The sequence below is a fragment of the Pithys albifrons genome, chromosome 25, assembly GCF_047495875.1.
Source record: "Pithys albifrons albifrons isolate INPA30051 chromosome 25, PitAlb_v1, whole genome shotgun sequence".
Taxonomy (NCBI): Eukaryota; Metazoa; Chordata; class Aves; order Passeriformes; family Thamnophilidae; genus Pithys; species Pithys albifrons.
The window spans coordinates 570,921-587,812 of record NC_092482.1 but is presented as its reverse complement, the minus strand read 5'-3'; the positions used below and the strand labels follow the sequence as shown (position 1 = coordinate 587,812).

Here is a 16,892-nt window from a genome sequence, read left to right as displayed (position 1 = left end):
CACTAAACACGAGCCTCGGGAAAGGGCCAACTGAAGGCACTGCCAGGCAGAGCAGCCTGAGGTTTTCCAGCTGGCGCCTTGAGAGGGGAATTGGTGCTTTCTGATGCCCTGATCACAAATGAAATTACATGTGAAAAATAAATCCTTGCATTGCCCTGATTCTGTGAGCACACTTGGCAGCCTGAGGCACAAGGAGGTGCTGGGTCAGGGGGCCTGGGGCACTCCCAGGACTGTGCCCATCCTGGTAGCCTGCAGACTAGGGGAGAACCCCTGCACAGTGCTGCCAGCAAAACCTGCTGCAGCAGCTGTTTGCTGTGGAGCTAAAGGTGCTCGGCTGTGCTTACAGGCAGTGAGTTATGATGGCTGGAACGTAAGTGCTTCAGGGAGCTGAGATAAGCAAAGGTGCTCCGAGCCACAGACTTCTTCCAGCCTGGGGAATCTGAAGGATGCCAGCCCTGAAGGACACTGGCCAAGGTCGCAGCTCCAATTGCTGCAGCTCGGCTGCTCCCTGCTGCCAGGCCCAAGGTGACTGCGCCCCTGGGAAGGAGAAGTCAGATGGGGCTGGTATTAAAGCAGGGACACCGAGGGAAGAATAAGCAGAGGCTGATACAGACCCACCTGCAAAACTCACAGAGTCCCACGGAGCAGTGCTGCCCAGACCCTGGATTCTGAAGGGTCAGCTGCACACCCTCTAAAAGGGACAAGTTTGGATCAGTGTAGCAAAAATTCTGTTTTGGGGCACCTGAGTGGACATCCATATCCATCAGGGCTGGGGAGAGGTCACACCACCCACTGCTGCAGGCACCCACTGGGGTAACCCTCAACCTGGATTCTCCAAGCACAAATCAGGGCAATTTGAGCTGAGGAAAATGATCTGGGGTCCCTGCGGGAGGGATCTTGCCTGGGGAGCAGGAGGAGAGGCCATTCCAGCCCCCAGAGAGCTACAAATAACTCAAACGGCCTCATTACCCAGTTTCTGATGAACAAGAGTTTGGTTTCGTGGTTCCCCCGGGGTCAGCTCCACCTGAAAACTGGCTATGTGTGCCTGACACTGCAGGAGCTGCTGGCACCAAAATCAGGCAAGAGCAGGACACTGGTCCCCTACATGTGTCCTTGCCCTTATGCTGCTCCCCACCAATCCCAGAGCCAGCCCTAATCTGCCGAACATCCACACTGCTTACCGGCGTGGGGGAGTCCCAGGGCCGCCACTAACACTCGTGGCCGGATCCCTTGGGGAAGGACAGGAGCGGAGTGACAGGTGCGAGCGCTGCAGCTCCGCGGTACCTGCCGGAGCATGCTCGGCGCCCACCGCAGCAACCCCCGGTTCCCCGGGCATCCCGCAGTCCCTGTCGGATCACTCTCCGGTTCCGCGAACATCCCCCAGTCCCCGTCGGAACATCCCCCGGTTCCCTGAGCATTCTCCGCTGCCGTCCGACGGTCTCCCGGTCCTCGCGCATCCTCCGGTCCGGCCCGTGGCTCCCTCTCGCGACCGGCGGCGGGAGAGCACGTGCGGCCGCCCGGTCCAGGGCTGCGCATCCCGGTACCAACCTGCCCCCGCCGCCGGTGCCGGTCCCGACTCGTGCCGGAATCCCCGCGGCTTCCCCAGCCCGCCGGGTGGGACGCAAAAGGCTTCCCAGAGAGGCCCCAGCTGAGACAGAGGGGACCCTGCAGTCCCGCGGGCCGCAGGAAGTTTCAGTTTTAAGTGGGTGGGTGAGAGGGGTCGCTCAGGCCACTGGCTGTGGGTGGGGTAGGATTGGGGCAGCCCCACGGATGCCACTGTCCCCTGGGGGCCCCTGTGCTGCTGGCGTGGGGTGCAGTGGAGTCTGACTCTCCAGCCACGGGGGTTCTGCCTCTGGTGCAGTGTCCCCTCCTGAGCCCTCTGTGCCCAGCCAGCTCTTCACCACAAGTGATGCTGCCAACACGCCCCTTCAGTCCAGCAGTTTTAATGGAGACCCACCAGATTCACAAATAAGAGCAGAGAAGTGCTGGGCCATGTTCTGGACCCACAGGAAAGGGCTGGTAATCCCAGCAGGGTTGCAGAGATCCCCCCGAGTCTACAGTGAGGAGGGCAGGAGGGGAAGGCAGGGGCATGGGGAGCAGTGAGGGGTTTGGGTGGTTTTGCATCCCAGTGTCTCATCCTTTCCGTGTGGCCACAGCAAAGCTCCTTCAGCAGGCACAAGCTCCTGTGAGGGATGAGCTGCAGCTGTTTGGTCCAGCAAGGAGGAGAGGAGTGAGCCATGGCTCTCTGTCCAAGGGTTCCACTGTCCCCAAAAGTGCCCTGTGAATAGTTCTCTTCTGAACAGAGCCCATCTAGAAGGACAGGTCCTGTGTGTCAGAGCAGTACTCCAGGTAGTCGAACTCCTTGATAGGGAATGTCACTGAGCTCCACTTCTTGTACCTTCTCTTCTCCACTGGTGTCTCCACCACAAAGTTTTTGATGCTGAGGATGGGCAGCTTCACCTGCCGGTACAGCATCTCCAACCCCCAGTCCTGTGTGGGCAGGGAGGGAACAGTCACGTGACCCACACACAGCATCCCCAGGCTGCACAGGGCAGCATCTTGCTGCCAGGGAACGTTCCCCTTTAGAGACTGCAAGCATGTGCAGTGGGGACAGAGGTCCATACCTCAGCCAGGAGCCGGGGCACAAGACACAGCCCTTCCTGCCCCTCCAGCTCTGACTGGGCTGTAGCCATGGGGGGTTGTGGTGCTCACCTGGCTGCACTCACTGCAGCAGATACGGCAGCCAGGCTCCCAGTCCCTGAAAGTCCGCGGGAACTGTATTTTCCCAGAGGAAACTCTGTAATATAACCTGCAAGGAAGGGGCCGGCAGACACTGAGGATGATGGTCCAGGGGACACAGACAGGGCAGGACAGGTGCTCCCACAGTGACAGTCACACAAAGCCTCTGTGACCTCCCTGGACTGGGGCCCCAGAAAAGAGCTGGCCGCAGGCTGTTGCCACCCCTGCCCATCTGCCTGCTCACCCCTGCCCGTGCCAGGCTCCTACCTGAAGTTGGGGTTGACGTTGACGTGGTGCATGCCCTCCACGGTGCGGATGTCGCTGCCGCGGCACACGGCGATGCCGCAGTTGACACAGTGCAGGCAAACGGTGTCGGGGCTGTGCTGCTGCCGCCGCTCGCTGATCCTGGCCTCCTTCAGCAGCCAGCTGGCTACAGCCACCCGCTGCAGCTCCCGGATCTGCAGAGGGCAATGGGCACAGGGCTCAGTGCAGGGCTACAGGCAGTCACAGATGGCAGAGGTGGCAAGAACCACAGCTGCCAAGGGATGCACCGTCCCAGGGCAGGGGCAGGATGGACAGGACAGGGTACGATGGGACAGGCATGTGCTGTCCTGTGCGCCTCACACAACCCCATCCCAGGAGCTGGTGCTGCTCCAGGGCAGAGCAGGCAGCCAAACACAGGGTGCAGAGGTAGGCACAAGCTGCCTGGCCCTCCCAGTGCCCAGGGCAGAGCCCAGTGCCCACCTTTTGGCAGTATTCCTGCTCAGGCATGGCTTGCACTGCCTGGATTGCCCTCTGCATGAGCTCCACCAGATTCTCATTGAGCAGCTCTCGGGACACCTCTTTGCTGTTGGCTTTGGCGAGGACAGAATAGACACTGTTCTCAGCACGGGCACGGCCCCGGGCCTGAAGTGCAAGGGGCCAAATGCTCAGTCAGCAAAGGAGGGACATGGACAACCCCTCCATGTCCCTCTGTGAGCATGGAGCCACCTCCACCCTCCCCTGTGCCTTGCCAAGATGTTCTGCCAGAGGCTGGGTTCATGCCCAAGAATCTGTCAGTGAGTGAGGAGTGCAAGATCCCCTATGTCCCACCCCCCTGGCTTTGGGGCATCCCAGCAGAGGAAGCACAGGGAGTACCTGCATCATGGCAATCTCGTTGGTCATCAGCCCATATCGGACCACAACGTTGCACTCAGGGATGTCCAGGCCCTCCTCAGCCACACTGGTGGAGAAAAGCAGGTTGAGGGCTCCCCGGCGGAACTGCTTGATCACGTCTTGCTGCTCATTCTGAGGGGACAGGGGTTGATGCTTCAGTAGCTGTGTAGGGCTCCAAGCCCCTGGCAGCACCTGCAGCACCCCTAAAATGTGAAGAACGGAGTCGGTCCAGACTCCAGTTCCTGTCCACCCTTCACTCACCTGTGTCATGTGCCTGGTCTGGTTGCTGTAGCCAGCACCAGTGAGCACAGCCGCCCTGATGCCGTGGAGTGTGGCCGTGCCCTGCAGCCAACTGAGCAGGCTATGGGCACTCTGCCGCGTCTTGGTGAAGACGATGCCACGAGAAGTGCCCAGGGGCTGGAAGTGCTCCCGCAGGATCTCCTCCAGCTTGCCCAGCCTGGGGTTCTCATAGCGCTGGTCCCCAGCAAGCGCCTGCAGGGTCGCCCTGTTCTCTGCGCAGGCAAGCAAGGTGTCAAGGGCACTCCCCGTCCCCCAAACACAGCCAGCACCACCCCCATCCAGGCCCCTCTGTTACCCTCAAACGTGGTGGTGAGGAACTGTTCAGTGGGGTCCTTCGCATCCCTCTCTGTGCTGTAGAACTGCTGGAGGTACTGGAAGGCGTCGACCATGCGCACGGTGTCGCTGATCAGCAAAGCGTCGTTGTACTTGCGCAGGTGCAGGGCACACACCCGCGTCTTGCGACAAAACATCTCGGAGGCTGCCAGGGCCAGGGGGTACCATGGTCACAGCCTGTCCCTGTGATTCGGGCCCACCATACCCCCAGAGCTGCCCCCTCACCCGTCTTCTCCAGCTCCACAATGCGCTGCTCATAAACCTGCGTGCCAAAGTCCTGTGGCAGATGCCGTATCTTCATGTGCTGCTGGATCTGCTCCATCACCCTCTTCAGCCGCTCCCCAAAGGGGTCCTGGGAGCAGGGAGAGGCTCATGACCCAGGAATCACAGTAGTTTGCAAGGCAGGACCCAGATAGTTGCAGGATCCCCCAGTACCAAAGCTCTGGGTCAACTAATTCCTTGCACTGGCCTGAGCAAAGCAGATGGAGAGACACAGCCCTGCACTCATCAGAGCTTGGTAGTCTCATCTTCTACCCAGTGAGCAGCCCCATGGCTCTGAGCAGCTGCTCCTCACCTGCACTCTCTCCTGGCATAGGTCATACTGCTTCCTGGGCTGGGGAACATGGCTCTGAAGGTGCTCCACCTCCTCCTGCACCGACATGATCTTCTCAGTGTCCAGGTTGGCACAGATCTGAGAGGGAAAGACTCTGCTTCTAGCCCCGAACCCAGGAGTCCAGGACAACACAGCATGTGGTGCTTGCTGGCACCTTGCAAGTTTGGGGACGTCCCCCCTGGGCTGCCCAGCACCTGGGCATCAACCCCCGTCCCAAGGGATATCCCACTGTACCCCTGGGGAAGCTGTGCCAACACAGGGCTGGGGGCACAGGACTCACCTGCAGGATGTGCTGTACAGCCCCCTCGAAGGAGGTTGCCCCCCCAGTGCCAGGGGACGCCGTCAGCCCCAGGACCTGTGGCAGGTCTTGCTGTCCACTGAGCTTGCACTGGAGGTACCTCAGCATGATCCTGTTGTAGACAGCGTCTTTGTGCGTGTGGTGGCACTCATCTATCACCAGCAGCGAGAAATCTGCACCAGGCCAGGGAGGGGAGCGGGATGAGATGGGGGCTCAGCTGGGGGCTCAGCCAGGGCCATGGGCCAGCAGCACGTGGGGTCCAACGCCCACCTGTCAGCTCCACATGCATGTCCTCCTCTGTGCTGACCAGCGCGTTCTGCAGGATCTGGGCCGTGCAGATGACAACATCACTGTTCTTCACCAGGCAGGCAAAGAAGACCTTGTGGCTGGTATCCCCGCTGATGGACGTCACCTTGAAGGTGTCCTGCAGTGCATGGAACTCCTTCTCGACGTGCTGGTCCACCAGGTGCACCTGCGCCCACACGACCCCACTCAGTGCCGGCCGGGACCAGCACCCGCGGCTCCCGCTGTCCCGGGGCAGGGCAGCACCTTGTTGACCAGCACGACCACCTTGCCGCCCCGCCGGCCCTCCAGGTGCTGCCGGCAGACGTGCACGGCGACGCGCGTCTTCCCGGCTCCCGTGGGCAGCCAGACGATGCTGTTGCGGCCGCTCAGGGCTGGCACCGCCGCCTCCCGCTGGTACCGCCGGAGCTCCATCCTCCGCCGCTCCGAGCGCCGCCGCTCCGGGCCCCGCAGCCGCTGCCGGGACCGGCCGGGAAACGAAACTGGAGGCGGCGCTGGGAACCGAAAGCAAAACCGAGCGGAGCTCCCACAGCGCCCCCGCACAGCGGCGGCCCCTGCTCCGGGATCCCAGGGCACCCAACCAGCCCTGGCACTCCAGTTCTGCCCAGTGTATCCCAGCCCAACCATGGGGCTCTTCACACCCTCCCTATCCCTTGGTGTTACTGTTCCCCTCTCCAACACAAACATCCCCCGCACACTTCAGGCTGCCCCACCCTGCCGGGGCGAGCCCCAAGAAGGGAGCTGGCTTTGCACAATGACATTTATTAAAAAAAAAACCCAAACAAACCCAACAAAACGCCAGTCAAGTGGAATGGGGGTGAGTGGGGGATAGGGAAGGCAGGTGGGACCAGGACACAAGGAGGGGGGCGAGCACAGGTGGCTGCCAGCCAGGGCAAGGCAGGTGGAGCAGAGGCCAGCACAGCACCAGGCAGCCCTCTGCCCTGGCACACAGAGGGGCAGGACTGGGGCTGGAAGCACCCCCTATCCCTGCCTGGTAGAGGGGGCAGGGAGGATGTATGTACAGACAAGGACGATGTTCAGGCAGGGAGGGCAAACCTGCCCCAGGGGGAGGGAATAGCTGACAGAGGCAGCAGGAGCTGGGTGCAGGGCAAAGCCCCCTCCCAGCCCGAGCCTGGCCCAGGAGCAGCACCGCTGCGGGCAGCCCGGGCACAGGGCTGAGCCCGCTGTACATTCAACACAAGGGGCAGGGGCTGCCTGTGCGTGGACGGACCAGAAACCAAAGCACTTGTGTGCCCCTGCCCTGTCACAGGGAGCCAGGGCAGAAGGCACGAGCTCAGGGAGGGGGGTGCACTGGGGTCAGGGGGCTCCCACACCCCAGACTGAGGCAGGAGCTTGGCACTGCCCCTGCCCCAGGAAGATCCTGATAAGGCAGCTCCAGCTGCATCCCCACTTCCCAGGAGAGGCAACCAGAGCATCTCAAAGTTAAAAGCACCAGCCCCACTGATCCCCTCATCCCCTAGGAAGGAAGGCCCAGCTTCCCAGGCTGCTCAGCAGCACCAGTTCCTCCAGCAGCTCCTACCCATGGAGTGAGGCTGGGTCCCACAGGAGCCCTGTCCCCCCCATCAGGGGGCCAGGGGCCATGGCAGATCCAGGCCAGCCCCACTACTTGTCAATGAGCCCTCCCTCCTTGAGCTTGAAGTAGAAGAACTTCTCCAGGGTGTTGGCACACTTGCAGTAGTCGCTGTCAGGCGGGTTGTACTCGCGGCAGTTGGTGATGATGCGCTGCAGGTCAGCAATGAACAGCTTCTTGGTGACGTAGTAACGGTTCTTCAGGCGCTCGGTCATGGTCTTCAGGTCTAGGGGTGGGGAAGGGTCAAGACCCCGCCTCAGGCCTCTGCATCCCCAGCCACAGAGCTGGACACCAACCATGGGTCCCACTTCATCCTTCTCTCTTCTGGGCTGGTCCAGGGCTCCCCCACCCCAAACATGAGTGCCCAGCTCAGACCCACAAAATGAAATAGGGATCTTCAGTGCCCACCCCTGCCATCCTGCCCTGGGTGACCGGGCACAGCCACCTACCAATAGGGAAGCGGATGATTTCATAGTAGTCTGGTGCCTCTGACTTCTTCACTGGCTCCATGAAGGGCCATGCACTAGGGTGGGTCTGGGGAAAGGCGTAGGGCAGTTAGATCAGCAAGAGCACACAGCCCCTGCCCACTCCAGCACACAAGGATCACGCTCCCCACCATGCCCAGGTCACCCCAGCACGTCCTGAGGTCACAGCCCTTGCACCCCCATCCCAGGGGAGGCAGCTCTGAGGGCTAGTGGGGTGATGTGCACCCTACAGTGACAGTTCCCTCCTGCCTGCACCTTGATCTGAGCCAGAAGGTTCTTCAGGGTGTTGTAGAGCTGGTCTGGGTCCTTCAGCTCCTTCCTGCATGACAAAGCCAGCAACCATCAGCCTCTCTCAATTCCAGGGCCAGGGCAGTGCCAGGAGCAAGGGGCAGCGTGAGCCAAGCCTCCAGCCCAGCTGCTGCAGGACCCTCACCCCTCCCTGCAACACTCACCCCTTCTCCTTCCCCAGTGGTTTCCATCCTGTTTCTCCTGCAATACAAGTGTCAGTGCCACCATGTCTGCCCTGCAGCCATGGGGAGGGAGAACAGAGACCCATCTGAGACCCCCCTGCCAAGACTCACGGATGCCAGGGACACTCTCGATGGGGATCTGCCGCACACCTTCCTTGAAGCAGGTGAGGCCTGGGTAGACCTTGCGGATCTGTGCTTGTTTCCTCTCTATCAGCTTCTTGATGATCTGCAGGGAAGGGGCATTAGAAGGGGGGAGATAAGCAGGGGCTGCAGTTCAGGGAGACACATCATGATGTGGGACCGCACAGACCAACCACCCAAGGCCAGAGCCAACCCCGGCCACTGTCAAAGACACCAGTGTCCCTCTCTGCCCTGCAGGCCTGCTCCCAGGGCCAGCATAGCTCCACACCTCTCCCCTGCCTTCCAAGGGCAGCTGGCAGTGCCCACCTGCCCTCCTGCCCAGCCCCAGGCCACACCTCCTTCTGCTTCTTGATGATGTGGGAGAGCTCCGTGTAGGGGATGCGGGGGTTCAGCTCACACTCCATCAGGGTAGCCCCCTCATAGTCCTTGATGTAGCCCAGGTAGCGGCTCTTTGGCACCTTGATGTCCTTGGAAAAGCCCTAGGAGGGAGGGGACAGGTGGAAGTGGGCAGGAGGGCAGCAGGGCCAGGGGGGCCTGCTCAGGGGGAAGAAGCCCACCTGCTTTTTGAAGTAGCCGATGGCGTACTCATCCGCATAGGTGAGGAAGTAGAGGATATTGTGCTTGATGTGGTACTCCTTCAGGTGGTTCATCAGGTGTGTCCCATAGCCCTGGGGGAGCTGCCATGAGACAGGGACCACCCAGGCAGCCCGAGCTGGGATGCACAGCCCCCTACCACCCATGGACATGGCAGCTGGAAGATGTCCTGGAGCAACTACTGTCATTTAGGTCTGGACAATGGTGAGCACAGCTGGCTGCCAAAGGGGCTGAAGCACCCCTGCTCAAGCTACAGCAAGACCATCCTGCTCACGCTGGGCTGTGGGGGAACCCCAAGTGCATCCACCCACCCCTCTCCCAGCTCTCACCTTCACTTGCTCGTTGGAGGTGACAGCGCAGAAGACAATCTCTGTGAAGCCCTGGGTGGGGAACATGCGGAAGCAGATCCCCCCAATCACTCGGCCGTCCTTGATCAGTGCCAGGGTCTTGTGCTTCCTGCGGGCAGCACGGCTGAGGGTGAGGAGAGCCCCCCACACCAGCGCCCCCGCACCCCTCCGACACGCACGGGTCAAAGACGAGGCGAGTGATGTACTCCTTGGGCATGCGGGGCAGCTGGTGCGAGAAGACATTCTGCAGCCCCACCAGCCACATCAGAATCTTCTTGTTGGACTTCTGCGAGAGCGAGTTGCCAATGACGTGGAACTCGATGATGCCGCGCCGCTCCTCCAGCCGTGCCGTCTCGTCCCGCGCCGCGTTGGCCGACAGCAGGCTGGTCTGGAGGGCGTGGTGGGGTTGGCCCTGCACACCCTCTGCAGGGCAAGCGCCACTCCACCCTGGCACACTGGGAAAGCAGCTCTATGAGCCCAGGAGAGCACTGGAGCCGTCTCAGCATCCCCAGCCCATACCTCAGGGCCCAGCATGGCAGCAGGGTCTGTGATGGTCAGCATGACCTCGTTCACCAGCTCCATGGGAATGTCTCCCATGACGCGGATCCGCTTGGCATCCTCCAGCGTCAGGCTCTCGGGCAGCTTCCGCTTCTCCCCTGGGACCAGAGCAGAGTGGCATATCCAGCACTGGGAGCAAACAGGTAGAGTTCCAGCTCCGTGACACAGGCTTGTGCTGGTCCTACCTGGCAGGGGCTCTGGTGCACTGGCGTCCAGACTGGCAGCTGAGCTGCTGCTGCTGAGCTTCTTGTTGAAGAGCGGAGTGGTGGGCACAGCGACGGTGCTGATCGCGGCTGAAACAGACCCATGGTGCCCGTGACTGCTGGAAAGCCTCTCATCATGCTGCACCAGCCCAGCCACTGCCACCACCACAACTCACCCACACCTTGGTCCTTTATCCCACAGCCACCAAACAGGGGGGCTGCTTCCCAAAGTACCTGGGCGAGACACCAGCTGAGCACCCTCCGTGGCTGGCACCGTGAAATCAGCCTCCCAGATTGGAGAGTTCTCACCATAGATCTCCTCCTCCAGCATGGAGAGGAACCTGGCAGGGAGTGGCACATCAGCATGTGAGGATCCCAGGGGAGGAGCCCCCTCAGCATCCCAGCAGCCATCCCCACACTGGGCACCTACTTGGGGAAATGGGTGAGGATCAGTGTCCGCTTCTCTGGCACCAGCTTGTCCTTCTCCACACGGAACTTCTCCAGCAGCTGACGGCGGGTGACCGTGAAGATGGACTTGAGGAGGCTGCGCCCGAAGACATGTGTGGTCTCATAGCGGGGCAGGCTGTCACAGCTCTGTGGCACGTGGCAGTAGCACAGCCACCTATGGGACAGGAAGGGGCTCCAGTGACAGGGCTGGGATCAGAGATTCCAGAGCACCCACATCCCTCCTGGGACAATGCTGCTGGGAGAGGAGCAGGAGGACAGATGGCACAGGTGACATGTGGAAGCAGTGTCCCCACTTGATGCCTGCTCTCCTAATGGACCAACAATCTGGGACAGCTGGAGAGAGTCCTGGAGTCAGACCCTAGGGTGGCTGGCTCAGCACCCTCCCTACTCTCACCTGGTGTAGTTGACCTTGTAGGTGGCCACATCATCATTCTGGGAGCGCTGCCGGAACTGGGATGGAGTCTCCAGCTTCCAGTAGTTGAGGCAGAGCAGGAACATCTTGGAGAGCTCGTACATGGTCTGGCGCTCCTTGGGTGGCAAGTGGCTGAACTTGTACTGCACAAAGTTCAGGACTCCCTGGGGAGAGGATGGGTTGGTGGGAAGGTGCCAGGGGCTACTCCAGGCCCTTCTGCGCTGCTTCCCAAAGAGTGAGGGGACTGTGCAAGCCCAGCAGAACACAGGACAGGCCATCAGGGCACTGTGCAAGCCTGACAGCAGCCTCACCTGCTCAATGTTTGGTTTCTCAAAGGGTGGGCTCCCCAGGGACCCCTCGACTACAGGCTGGCTCATCTGCAGGATGCACTTTCGCAGCAGCTACAAAGACACCATTGGACATGGTCACCACAGCCCCAGGAACCAGCTACTCCAGGAGCAGTGGGGGTGGCTGAACGCCACTGCAGGGTTGCTCTGACTTCCAGGAAGGCACCAGGGTCCCCTTTGGAGCATGCCAGTTCATCCCCGAGAAATCCCCCTCCCAGGAAATTCAAGGATAGGAGAGCAAGTGGCTCCAGGACAGGGTCAGTGTTCCAGGTCTCTGGCTGGGCTGTGGGACAGCTCACAGTCACAGCTCCCACCCCAGCAGAGCACGAGCAGCAGGACAGCAACCCCAGCTCGTCTGCAATGTCCAGAGATCCTACACAAGTGAGTGGGGCAGGATGTCCTCAGCCCCAGACGCACCTTGAACAGGTAGAAATAGACCTGCTTGGTGTCCGTGTCCTCCTCCTTGTGCACCGACATGAAGAGGTTCTCCACGTCCACCACCATGCCCAGCAGCCGGTTGATCTCCTCCTCGGAGACGTTCTCCAGGTGGGACACATGGTCGGCTGTGCCAGAGAGGAAGCGGCGGTGAGGCCGGAGGGGGCAGCAGGGCTGCCCTGCCCGGGCCCCGGGGCTCACCCAGTGCGTGGCCGCAGCTCCGGCACGGCTCGCTCAGGTTGGTCACCGGCTGCTGCAGGTCCATGCGCGGCGCCGTGGGCGGGTTCGGGTTCTTCCAGCCATTGCACTTGCAGGCGTCGTTGGCCTGGGATGAGGGACAGGAGCAGCAGCCGCAGTGACTGCCACGTGCTGAGGCTGCTGCCTGCTCTGCCCAAACCCCTTCCCTGTTCCCACCCAGCCTGGCTTTGCTCAGCCCCCACCCAGCATCACCCACCACCCCAATGCTGCCCCACATGCAGCCCCAGGACCCTGCAGTCCCTGCCCAGGGACGCCCCTGCACCTCCCTCAGACACCTCGGTGTCCCCGAGCAGCTCCTGCCCAGCCACAGCCCAGCACCACCTGTACCCCACGTACAGCCCAGCACCTGCACCTCTACCCCACGTACAGCCCAGCACCACCTGTACCCCACGTACAGCCCAGCACCACCTGTACCCCATGTACAGCCCAGCACCTGCACCCCTACCCCACGTACAGCCCAGCACCACCTGTACCCCATGTACAGCCCAGCACCACCTGTACCCCACGTACAGCCCAGCACCACCTGTACCCCACGTACAGCCCAGCACCACCTGTACCCCACGTACAGCCCAGCACCTGCACCCCTACCCCACGTACAGCCCAGCACCACCTGTACCCCACGTACAGCCCAGCACCACCTGTACCCCACGTACAGCCCAGCACCACCTGTACCCCACGTACAGCCCAGTGCCCACCGCTACAACCCTCGCACCCATCTCTGCACCCCTGAGCCCTCCTGCATTCTACACCCACAGAGGTTCTTGCACGCCCTCCAGCATCCCCCGCGGGGTCAGCACCCTGCCCCGCACGACCCCCATGCCGGGCCCCGAGCCGTGCCCACCTTGCAGGCAGAGAACACCCCCAGCTTCTCCAGCTTCTTCCCGCGGGGGAACCCCCGCACCTGCGCCTTGCGCTGGCTCGCCCGCTGCTGCTGGCTCAGCCCGGGTCGGGCCGGGTCGCTGGAGCCCGCTGCCCCCGCCGTGCCCCCGCTCGCCCCCGCCGTGCCCGTGCCCGCTCCCGGACCCGGCGGGGGCCGCCCGGGCTGTGCGGCCTCCGGTTCCGCCATGCCGGGCCCGGCGTGCGCCCCGCGCACTCTGCGCCTGCGCGCCGGGAACGCCGGGAGCGGTAGTCCCGGGGGGAAGGCGGGATCGGTGTGCGGGGATGGTGATCCCGGGATCGGTGTGCGGGGATGGTGTGCGGGGATGGTGATCCCGGGATCGGTGTGCGGGGATGGTGATCCCGGGATCGGTGTGCGGGGATGGGTGTGCGGGGATGGTGATCCCGGGATCGGTGTGCGGGGATGGTGTGCGGGGATGGTGATCCCGGGATCGGTGTGCGGGGATGGTGATCCCGGGATCGGTGTGCGGGGATGGGTGTGCGGGGATGGTGATCCCGGGATCGGTGTGCGGGCGCGTGTGGCACCGGGGGACACGGCCCGCATGGCCATTTTTGGGAGGCCCCGCCCGTTTCCCCGCCGGGGGGCGCGGTCTGGCCCCGGCAGCGCCTGGAAGGTGCCAGCAAGTGCGGGAGGGGCACCGCACGAGGGGTGCGGGCACCGCACCGGGAGTGGCCCCGCAGGTACCCCACGGCAGTGTCCCGGCACCCTCCCGAAGGTGGGTCCAGTGTCCGCCCAGGGGCTGCTCAGGACCTCTGGGGGATCCTCAGCGCTGCTCAAGGGCTGGAAGCCTCTCACCCACCCTTCTCTGCCAGCGCAGGGCTGGGGAGAGGTGCCAGGCACGTGCCCTGTGCCAGCACAGCCCCGCTCCCCTCCCTGCCATCCTGCTGCGTGGGCACAGGTGGGAGCGTTGCAAAGCACAGGGCTGGGCAAGACCAGAAACACAGAAATCACGCAAATAAAAGTCAGGAACATTTATTACATATAAAAAAGCTGCATGTTTTGGGCAGACACCACTCCTCGGGCCACCATGCCATCCCCGCGTGGTCCTGCTCTGTGGCCAAGAGCTGCCCCATCTGCCAGGCTCAGCCCGGCCCCCGCTGCTCCCGGTCACGCCTTGGCCCGCTCAGCTCCGTCCTCAGCGCTGGCTGCTGTCTGTGCCACCGCCGGCCCCATCTGGATGGGCACGTTCCTCTCCGGAGCAGCCGGCAGTGCCAGCCTGGGGGCCTCGATGCGCAGCTGCCCCTCCTTGGACAGGGAGCACGTCAGCGCTTCGGCGTCCACCTCCTCGGGCACATCCCACTCCCGCTTCAGCACCTCGTACTTGTAGGAGAAGGAGCCCTTCTCGTCCGTGCTCTGCGTCTCCTTCTGCCCCACCAGCACCACCTTCCTGCCCACCACCTTCACCGACAGCTGCTCGGGTGCAAAGTCCTTCACGTCCTGGCAGACGGCGAACCCGTCCCCGGAGCTCTGGGCCAGGGCTGTGCTGCTGCTCTGGGCGATGCCGAGCCGGCCGGGGCTGCTCCCGCTGCTCAGGTACTGCTCGAAGCTGCTCATGAACTCCCGAGCCCTTTCCATCTCCAGCCTCATCTCGCGCTCCAGCTCGGCAAAGAGGGTGCCTGGGTGAGGCCAGAGGGTGCGGACGGGTCCCAACCACGGGAACAGAGAGCTGGACATGGGCGGCATGAAGTGCAGGCGGCAAAGCATCTCTGCTTCCGACAAGTGCTCCCGGCTGTGCTGTGGCTCTGCTCGGTACAGAGGCTGCAGCAGTGCTGGGCTAGGGCCAGGGAGCAGCGGGTTTTATCCTCCCCTGCCCAGGGGTGTGCCCCTTCCAGAACGCTCTCTCCCCACGCACCCTCCTGGAGCCATCGCCTATTTTTGAGAGGCTGATTATCCACCAGCCAAAATAGCAGCGCCTGTTTCTGGGGACGAGTCACACGCTGCAAATAGGGAGCCGCAGTCAGCGCTGGGAGCTCGGGTTTCTGCAGAGCCACCGTGATGCAGCAGTGCCCCCGAGCCCACAGAGCCCTTCCCTGGCCCCCGTGCAGGGGCCTCGGTGGGGCCAGGCTGTGCCGTGCCAGCAGCGTGTCACTTTGGCCAGTACAGGGATAGTCCCACCCCTAGCAACCTGTTCCATGTAACCTGCTGCCACATACCTCTCATACTTTCTGGGACCCTTCTTCCTGGGCCACCCCCTCTCCTGTCCTATCCCAACCTCTCAGCACCCCACCTGGGCATGGGCCCATGGGCTGGCTCCTGGTGTCACCTGGGGGGACCTCCCTGAGCACTGAGGGTCCTACAAATGGGGCAGGGGGCAGAGGGGCTCTCCTGGCTGCACAAGGGGTGAAACAGACCACAGGTAAGGGTGGAGGGAGGCAGGGAGGAGATGAGCCCAACCCTGCTCCCTGCTTGGGAAATGGAAAGGGCACAGATTTTTGGCAGGGGTGGCTCAGGCATCCCACTCAGAGGCTGAGGTGATGCTACTAATTATACACCAGGAGAGCAGAACTGCAAGACTCAGGACGAAGGTATGCTGGGCACGACGTCAGCGGCGCCTCACCTCATGGGTGAGTAACAAGAATGAGCTGGAACGGGCTGGAAAGAGCTGAGCTCTTCTCCTGAGGATGACGTAATTTTCGGGACGAGGCCACGCCTCCAGGGAACGGCAATAAAAGCCTCCTCCGGCACCAGCCGGGCAGAACGCTTTCAGCCCACTGGAGAGGGGACAGCAGCAGCAGCAGCAGCAGCAGCAGCAGCAGCGATGCTTTGCCGGATGCACCTTGCACCATTCGCCTCCAGCTCCCTGGCCAGCCGTCTGGGCACGGTGAGAACCCTCTGGCCACATGCAGAGACCATCTTCACTGAGCTGCAGCAGGAGATGGAGAAAGCTCGGGAGTTCATGAGCAGCTTCGAACAGCTCCTGAGCAACCACGGAGCCATTGCCGCGGAGCGCGCCCAGAGCACCAGCACGACTCCAGCCCAGGGCTCCGGGGACGGGTTCGCCGTCTGCCAGGATGTCAAGAACTTCGCTCCTGAGGAGCTGTCGGTGAAGGTGGTGGGCAGGAAGGTGGTGCTGGTGGGGCAGAAGGAGACGCAGAATGTCGATGAGAAGGGCTCCTTCTCCTACAAGTACGAGGTGCTGAAGCGAGAGTGGGATGTGCCCGAGGAGGTGGACGCCGAAGCGCTGACGTGCTCCCTGTCCAAGGAGGGGCAGCTGCGCATCGAGGCCCCCAGGCTGGCACTGCCGGCTGCTCCGGAGAGGAATGTGCCCATCCAGGTCAGCCCTGCAGCCCCACAGCCCGGACCAGCCTCCGAGGATGGAGCTGCCATCAAAGCCCAGGTGTAACAGGATGGGACCAGACAGCCACGGCAGGACCGGAGCAGAAAGGAGCAAGTCTTGGGTTTGAGCCCAGACAAACTCCATCAGCAATAATGTAACCTTTTTCACTAAACTGGAATGTTTTGTATCCAATAAAAATACTTTTGCATAGAACCTGTATGTACTCTCTGGGTGTTGATTGTTGGGAAGCTGCACCAACCTCTTGGCTCTTGATGCCAGAGGAGCTGGATGCATAGAAAGGGAAGAACTGCTCTTGCTCCTCAGGGCAGCAGAAAACGGGGGCTACAGAAGATCCAAAAGGAGGGAAGGGGTTTGGGATCTCTGCTCCTTGGGGAGTAGGGCAGGCAGGAAAGGCAGCCCCACTCACCTGTACTACAGTCACCTGTACAGAAGCAGGGGCAGCTCTCCCAGGCAACAGCAGTGTGCCCTCACCCCCTCCTCACACTGCTGTCAGCATCAGCTCCAGCTCCAAGGCCCTGGTCAATGCCACAGAATGGAGAGAGAACCACACTGGATGGCCTGGCTGGGTATGGGGTGCAGCTATTGGACCCCTGCTTTCCTCCCACAGCTTGGTGAGGGGCTGCTGGAGGCCCTCTGAGCTTCCAAC

General features: G+C 62.2%; 4 protein-coding genes across 6 annotated transcripts; 1 reads left to right on the top strand and 3 right to left on the bottom strand.

Moving 5' to 3' along the window:
• Positions 1-1,937: 1,937 nt before the first annotated feature.
• DHX58 (DExH-box helicase 58) lies at positions 1,938-6,381 on the bottom strand. Of its 2 annotated transcripts, XM_071577192.1 has the most exons (12): positions 5,988-6,381; positions 5,709-5,910; positions 5,421-5,611; positions 5,102-5,218; positions 4,753-4,879; positions 4,490-4,672; positions 4,156-4,406; positions 3,877-4,026; positions 3,484-3,645; positions 3,007-3,197; positions 2,713-2,809; positions 1,938-2,490 (listed from the first exon to the last, which is right to left on the bottom strand). In XM_071577192.1, exons 1-12 carry the CDS (start codon positions 6,366-6,368, stop codon positions 2,311-2,313), a joined length of 2,232 nt encoding a protein of 743 aa, XP_071433293.1. In that variant the 5' UTR covers positions 6,369-6,381; the 3' UTR covers positions 1,938-2,310. The 2 variants fall into 2 exon arrangements, with proteins under 2 accessions (XP_071433293.1, XP_071433295.1); XM_071577194.1 differs by lacking the exon at positions 3,484-3,645.
• A 112-nt stretch (positions 6,382-6,493) lies between these two features.
• KAT2A (lysine acetyltransferase 2A) lies at positions 6,494-13,132 on the bottom strand. 2 transcript variants are annotated; one of them, XM_071577184.1, is made up of 18 exons: positions 12,892-13,132; positions 11,994-12,117; positions 11,775-11,920; positions 11,322-11,411; positions 10,993-11,174; positions 10,561-10,752; positions 10,365-10,471; positions 10,113-10,220; positions 9,889-10,025; positions 9,549-9,757; positions 9,352-9,478; positions 8,986-9,096; positions 8,764-8,907; positions 8,399-8,513; positions 8,270-8,306; positions 8,073-8,136; positions 7,782-7,866; positions 6,494-7,558 (listed from the first exon to the last, which is right to left on the bottom strand). In XM_071577184.1, the coding sequence occupies exons 1-18, from the start codon at positions 13,114-13,116 to the stop codon at positions 7,365-7,367; spliced, it is 2,397 nt and encodes a 798-aa protein (XP_071433285.1). In that variant the 5' UTR covers positions 13,117-13,132; the 3' UTR covers positions 6,494-7,364. The 2 variants fall into 2 exon arrangements, with proteins under 2 accessions (XP_071433285.1, XP_071433286.1); XM_071577185.1 differs by having other exon boundaries at positions 8,438-8,513.
• A 772-nt stretch (positions 13,133-13,904) lies between these two features.
• On the bottom strand, positions 13,905-14,810 carry LOC139682704 (heat shock protein 30C-like). Its single transcript, XM_071577214.1, has one exon. The coding sequence runs from the start codon at positions 14,650-14,652 to the stop codon at positions 14,056-14,058; it is 597 nt and encodes a 198-aa protein (XP_071433315.1). The 5' UTR covers positions 14,653-14,810; the 3' UTR covers positions 13,905-14,055.
• Positions 14,811-15,641: 831 nt separating this feature from the next.
• LOC139682705 (heat shock protein 30C-like) lies at positions 15,642-16,438 on the top strand. The gene has a single exon (XM_071577215.1). The coding sequence runs from the start codon at positions 15,707-15,709 to the stop codon at positions 16,289-16,291; it is 585 nt and encodes a 194-aa protein (XP_071433316.1). The 5' UTR covers positions 15,642-15,706; the 3' UTR covers positions 16,292-16,438.
• Positions 16,439-16,892: the final 454 nt, after the last annotated feature.